Source organism: Salvelinus namaycush, unplaced genomic scaffold (genome assembly GCF_016432855.1).
Source record: "Salvelinus namaycush isolate Seneca unplaced genomic scaffold, SaNama_1.0 Scaffold122, whole genome shotgun sequence".
NCBI classification, from domain to species: domain Eukaryota; kingdom Metazoa; phylum Chordata; class Actinopteri; order Salmoniformes; family Salmonidae; genus Salvelinus; species Salvelinus namaycush.
Window position 1 is genome coordinate 82391 of NW_024057920.1, and position 6560 is coordinate 88950.

The 6560-nt window shown below is 41.0% G+C and overlaps 1 protein-coding gene across 1 annotated transcript; it reads right to left on the minus strand.

The window, feature by feature from the left end:
- Positions 1–255: 255 nt before the first annotated feature.
- On the minus strand, positions 256–5142 carry LOC120036150 (ferritin, heavy subunit). Its single transcript, XM_038982621.1, has 5 exons — positions 4925–5142; positions 2845–2950; positions 1591–1737; positions 1011–1136; positions 256–641 (listed from the first exon to the last, which is right to left on the minus strand). Exons 2-5 carry the CDS (start codon positions 2944–2946, stop codon positions 483–485), a joined length of 534 nt encoding a protein of 177 aa, XP_038838549.1. The 5' UTR covers positions 2947–2950; positions 4925–5142; the 3' UTR covers positions 256–482.
- Positions 5143–6560: the final 1418 nt, after the last annotated feature.

Sequence of the window (6560 nt, forward strand, 5' to 3'; positions counted from 1 at the left end):
ATGCATTATTGCAGTGTGATCAACTGAGTTTAGTAGTTTTAATATTTCATCTTATATCAGTGTGCTATTTTATAGTCAGTCTCAATTCTCTAGCTACTGTAGTTTCCACTATATCTTCCAACTTCTTGAATTGTCTTTATTCCATCCATTTTGTATCAGATTAGTTTTGATCATTAACCATGTCTGAATGAGACCATTTAGACTAATCTTTAAATACACGCGCACACCTCTGCAGAAATATGACAAAGAGGCACATCAGAATCCAGAGGGTTTCATTTATTTTGTTTGATGACAACTGCAGTCAAAACAAGCAGGCTAGACAGGCAATTGGAAGAGGAAAAGGGCTACTGGCTTATAGGAACGGGAGGGAATAGCATAGCGCAAACTAAGGATTCAAGGATAAACTTGATTGATGCCAGTCCTATAGATATATCAAGCAAGACAGAAATACAGCTATAGGATATAGCAAGAAAATGGAGGGTCTATGCGCTCTCTTTCCCCAAAGTGTGTTTGTCAAACAGGTATTCGGCCATGCCGTTCTGGGGGGCACCCATGCGGCGGAGGTTGGTCACCCAGTCACCCAGCTCCTTTATGGACTTCACCTGCTCGTCCAGGTAGTGTGTCTCAATGAAGTCACACATCTGAGAGTGAAAGAGCGAAAAGGACAAACAGGTAAGCAAAACTCAGTGGAGTGATGCCTCAAACAGAACAGGGATGAATAATCTCTAGTGTTCTTCTAGACCCTAGAGGAAAAGGGTTTTTACAACCCCAGAGTAGAAAACCCTTCATGTGACCCACTGGACTTGGCACTGATAAAAGTGTACACTGCAAAGACCTGAAGTCCATCAGGTTTTTCATGTTTGGCACCCTGTTTATGATATCATGAATTACATGTGAAATATGGGTGGATTAGATTCTGATTTTAAATCTTCAGACATTCTTAAAAACATCTTGCAGTTAAAATAACATGGTGTTTTGCCTGTGTATAGTTCATGACTCCATATACTCACGTGTGGGTCGTTGTGTTCAGAGCAGACCTTGTGCAGGTCCAGCAGGGACTGGTTCACACTCTTCTCCAGCTGCAGGGCACTCTCAAGGGCCTCCACACCGCTACCCCACTCATCCTTCTCTGGTTTCTGGAACAAGCCATACATGCGCTGTTAGGAAGAGCAGCAGTAGTGCTTCTACACAAGCCACTATTCCCCCCCACTGGCTTATGTCAGACAAACTGGAGTACACATTGGCTACCTAGCTGCTTAATAACCAATTAGTCAAGTTTAAATATCACCTGTTTTCTGAACCCCTCATTGCTTTATTCTGTCTGTAAGCAAAGTCAGTCTTTCTCTAGGATTCAGTATGGCTGCTGTTTAACATTCTCTCCATGCCCATTGCAACAGTACATTTATCCCTGACAGTTTCATTGACACTCGCAGCGGTTTAAATGTCTGTGAAAGATAAGTGGTCCACACCCTTAATCTCCTCCCTCTGTCGGCCCTCCCTAGATGGGAACTATCATATCCCCACACTAAACTCCCACTGAAAGCATGCATTTGCACACAGGCGAAACATGGACATGCACTTCGCACACACCTTGATGTCCTGCAGGAAGATTCTCCCTCCCCTCTGGTTCTGAACTTTCATCAGCTTCTCAGCGTGCTCACGTTCTTCGTGGGACTGGTTCTTGAAAAACTTGGCAAAGTTGTGCAGGGCCTGGTCATCACGATCAAAGTAATACGCCTGAGACAGGAGAAGGTAAAGAAAGACTGAGTTCAAAGATACCTGGCTGGTTCCAGTTCTATCATAAAAAGCTAATCACAAGACCTTAACTTCGTTTGCCGAATCACTTTGATATTGGGCTTTTGATTCTTGACATTAGTGGCTATCAGTAGAATCAATGTGCAGCTACAATGATCACTGCTATCAGTAAGCAGATAAAATGAGCTCCACAAGTGTTGGGACAGTGACATTTTATTGTCGTTTTGGATCTGTATCCAGCACTTGAAATGATACAATGACTATGAGGTTCAATTACAGACAGCTTTAATTGGAGGGTATTTTGATCCATATCGGGTCAACCGTTTAGAAAGTACAGCACTTTTATACATTGTCCAACCATTTTAGGAGACCAAAAGTACTGGGACAAATTTACTTCAGTGTATTAAAGTTAGAATATTTGGTCCCATATTCCTAACACGCAATGACTACATCAAGCTTGTGACTCCAAATTCATTGGATACATTTGCATCCAATAGAAATGGTAAATAATGCATCGTCTTTTTGGAGTCACTAAATAAGAACAGAATGTTACTAAACACATCTACATTAATATGGATGCTACCATGATTACAGACAGTGCTGAATGAATTGTGAATAATAAGTGAGAAAGTTGAGGCATAAACATGCTAGCCTCCTGTTAACAGCTATTACCGCAAAAAAAAACACTTAACTATTTTGATTCGATAATTAAATTAGTGGGTCTTATGGTTGTGGAAGGCTTATATTTGGCCTAGATATCATTTCATGAGCCCTGAATTCTTTAGATTATTGCTGACTGTTTGAAATGCAGTGAATTGTACAACAAAACTGATTCAGAGTGTCACTAAATAAAATAGTGCATCACACAAGGTTGAAAACAATGACAATTTAGGCCATACCGCCCCACCCTAGTATTAAATGGGATGCAAGAGGCCAGTGTGTTGAAAACACACCCATCTGCACTGTCATGGGGTGTTACCTTTTCTTACACCTCATGACTCAGTGTTCCTGTAATTTAATCAGTCATACTAGTATCCTTGACTACACTTGCCAAACCCTTCTTCCTCTCCATTCCCCTTCCAGTCTTACCATGGACAGATAGACATAGGAAGCGTACAGCTCCAGGTTGATCTGCCGGTTGATGGCAGCCTCACAGTCCTGATGGAAGTTCTGTCTAATTGGAGAAGGCATGTTTCTGAAATGGAAATACATTAACTGTCAAAAAGAAAGGAGGGCACACTTTGGTTCAATGAATTCAGGCACTTTTAAAACAGCATGGAGCCCTGATGCCAAAGTGAAGATTATCCAACTCTTCGTCTAACATTACAGAAAGTTGGTGCTATCCAGTCATTCCATAGATAAGCGGTTTGTTTGGTTATGAGAGATGCATCACTGTAGCCCTTCAGTTGGCTAGTAGAGCACAAGTATTTGGACTTTAATGAAGCATGCATATCTCCACACACGCAGTGTCAGCATGCAAGTAACAGCAAAACATGACCCAAAATACCACAGTGACGCATTTAAACACGATGGGCAGGTCGTTGTCATTGCAAATCCGGCTGCCACCAAATAGTAAAACAGATATATTCTTCTATTTAGCTAGCTACTCGGACCTTATCTATACACATCACACCCAGAGAGGTAGCAAGAGGGTCGACACCGCCCAAAATATGTACACGCAGATTAAGCAGACTGTCTGCTTTAAGGGCGACTGCTCTTCCTGATATAGCCTTGTTTTAGATATGGTTCATTAAGAAATGCTAGCGGCTATGACTGAACTCAAACAATAATTGGTTTTGGGGTGTGGTTTGATATAGGTGGGAAGAGTTGGCAAAATAATTAGGCTAATTCGCTTTGCCAACTGGTGTGACACCAAAGCAAATGTGGTTGGCTTTCAGATAAGCCTCTGGTGCTACTTCGGGACCGTCAATAAATTAGTGTAAGTGGGGACAATATTTTCATTTTACACACCTTTTAGTTCTCATGAAATGCTTTCAATATGTGTAAACATTTCTACAATTTAGTTAGAGGTTAATTCATTGAAATGTGGAAACAGTCCCATATTCAGTACACTAATTCACCGAAAACTCAGTTTGACCCAACTGACAAATTCTTATTTACACTGTTGTCAATTTTGACAGTAGAATAAATGTTTGACATGTATGACCTATGTGGCATCAATTTATTTGAAATTGTGCAGCAGTCTAAGGAACTGCATGAGGCTTCACAACAAGTCCCTGGTTCGAATCCAGGCTGTATCACATCTGCCCGTGATCGGGAGTCCTCTAGGGTGGTGAACAATTGGCCCAGCGTCGTCCGAGTTTGGCCTTAACTGACTTAACCAATAAAATAAGGGTAAAAAACTGAATTGCTATTTTGATAAGTGAAGTTTATTTGATCGAACATAATGTTTAAGTTTTTACGAGGGAATTCCTCTATTCTACAATAGATTGGCTAGATATGCCGCCTTGAGGAATGTACTTCCATTGTTAATCGACTATCTTGTCAATAAAATAGATCGTCGCACTTCACCGACCAAGGCCATCAGTGTTGCCAATTTATATTTAGCGAGTTCTGACTCCTCCCCAAACGAGTGTTTAGTTGATAGCGTTTAACGACTTTCCCCACTTAATTCTGCCGCAAACGAGAAACTGTCAGTGCAACAGAAGTCACAGCAACGTCGCGCATACAGGCAGAGAAGAACAAAGGGCGCAGTGCGTAAGAGAGCGGACGAAAACGCTACGTCTGGGACCACAGCAAGTTAAATTGGTGCTGTGACGTCGACGTAACGGCAAATCAAGGAACCGATCACTGAAAAAAACGTAGTTGCCAAAACTGGACGCCAGACGCCATTATTTGGCAAAACAATGACATATGAAGTAAACCACCACAATTATAACATTGACGATTGTTAGCTAGCTACTAGTACCTAGCGTTATTGTAACAACGCTGAGTTATTTTACAATGCTAACGTTACAACGCATTTGACATCGTCGCAAGCTTGTTAACGTTAACTAGCTTGTTACATAACGTAGCTAGTTAGCCACCCTCTGTAGTACGGCCTTGGGCGGTAGTGGCTAGCTAGTTACGTTACATCATCCAACTAATTATGTCAACCAGCTAGTTTAGTAACTTATTTATTCTTAACTAGATATGTTATTTGTCTTACCTTGTGTTTTTTCTGTTCCGATGAGGTGGTGTGAGTGATTCGAATTGTTCGTTTCAACGATGTTATGGATAGCTTGATCTAATTTGGTTTTCAAAAGGGATGAATTCAATCAAAAAGAAATTGCTTCAAAAGAGTAGAAGGTTGCCGTTCAAGCACTGTTGAAGCAGGTAACCTTTACTCTCGTCTGCAAACTGATATGCGTGAGTGGTGAGGGTTGCGCAGTGGTTAAATAGGGAAGGACGTCGTCAAAAGCAGTAACGCTTCGAACACACCGACTGCGTCATTGCATCACTGCTGCATAACATTTTGCGCAGCTAGGCAACTATACTGATGCAGGTACCTTTTGCAAATGGTCGCATGCGGTTGGACACATGGAGAGAATCATTTTCGCAGTATCCTCAAAACCGTGTCTTTTTGACACAACTGCTGACAGCTACAGGGACATAAACACAAAAAATGCTGCTTGGAGACAAGTGTCCACGATAGTAGGATTGCCAGGTCAGTTTAGTAGTGAGCTTGTGCTAGATGTGGCTAGTTAGCGTTAGCTAGCTAACCTAGCCAATGAGGTGTGTGTGAAAGAAATAGTCATACCACCTTCCTCAAGGTTGGTCTCATTGTTGAAAGAGCCTACTCTGCCTATCTTGACTATTTATTATTGCATTTCGCTCCAAAACTGCATTTGAGGGAAATTATATTATAGGCTCTCACAATTAATTTGAGGATGTCATCGAATAAATAATACTTGGCAAATAAATAAAAAATGTAAAGAAATTATGCAATCAAACTGTTTTTATGTAATCCCAAATTTTTACTGAATGTGTGCAAAAAAAATCTACATTCATATTTTGCTACTTTCTGTCAAGTCCCCTCATACAATTTGATGCATATGTTCGATTTATCGAACGTATGCACCACAGAACGCACTGCAACTGCCTCTGCAACGCAATGCTGCAAGGCAAATGCAGCGTTCCATTGGAAATGAATGTACTTCTGGTGTATCGAAACGCAATGACGCAGTCGGTGTGTTCGAAGCGTAAGGGGAGGAGACGCAAGGAGGAACTGTCAAAAGCTCATCATTTTTAAATGTATATAAAATATTACTCTATTTGGTCAAACTATATGGTAAAGCAAGACACTTGTTTGAAATCCTTTTTTACTCAGTGAGACATAGCAAACAGATGGAAATGGTATCACATGAGTAGAGCCTAGATCAGGGTTCCTCGGGGGCAAATGGTGGTTTTATTTGTTCCCCCAGGTTCTGTTGAGTTTTCATTGTTGTACATAAAAACACCAGGAAAACAGCTCCAAGTGATTTTTATTTGAGGAATCTGGGTGGCAGGTAGCCTAGCAGTTAAGAGTGCTGGGCCATTAACCACTGGGTCAGTAACTGAAAGGTTGCTGGTTTGAATCCCTGAGCCAACTAGGTGAAAAATCTGTCTGTGCCTTTGAGCAAGGCACTTAACTCTAATTACTCCTGTAAGTCGCTCTGGATAAGATTGTCTGCTGAATTACTAAAATGTCAAATGTATTTTCACGCATAATAGAGAGATCATGTTCAAGCAAGGTTTGAAATTATTTCGTATTAGTCAAATATTATATCTGTTTGGGCTTCTTGCAGTCAATTTGCAGTCTATGT

Bases quoted from the DNA above. Each gene is read 5' to 3' on its own strand.
- LOC120036150 (XM_038982621.1), bottom strand. From the start codon at position 2,946: ATGCCTTCTCCAATTAGACAGAACTTCCATCAGGACTGTGAGGCTGCC. The intron at 1,738-2,844 runs GTAAGACTGGAA...CTCCTGTCTCAG, and splicing joins CCTATGTCTATCTGTCCATG to GCGTATTACTTTGATCGTGA. The intron at 642-1,010 runs GTGAGTATATGG...TTTCACTCTCAG, and splicing joins CTGAACACAACGACCCACAC to ATGTGTGACTTCATTGAGAC.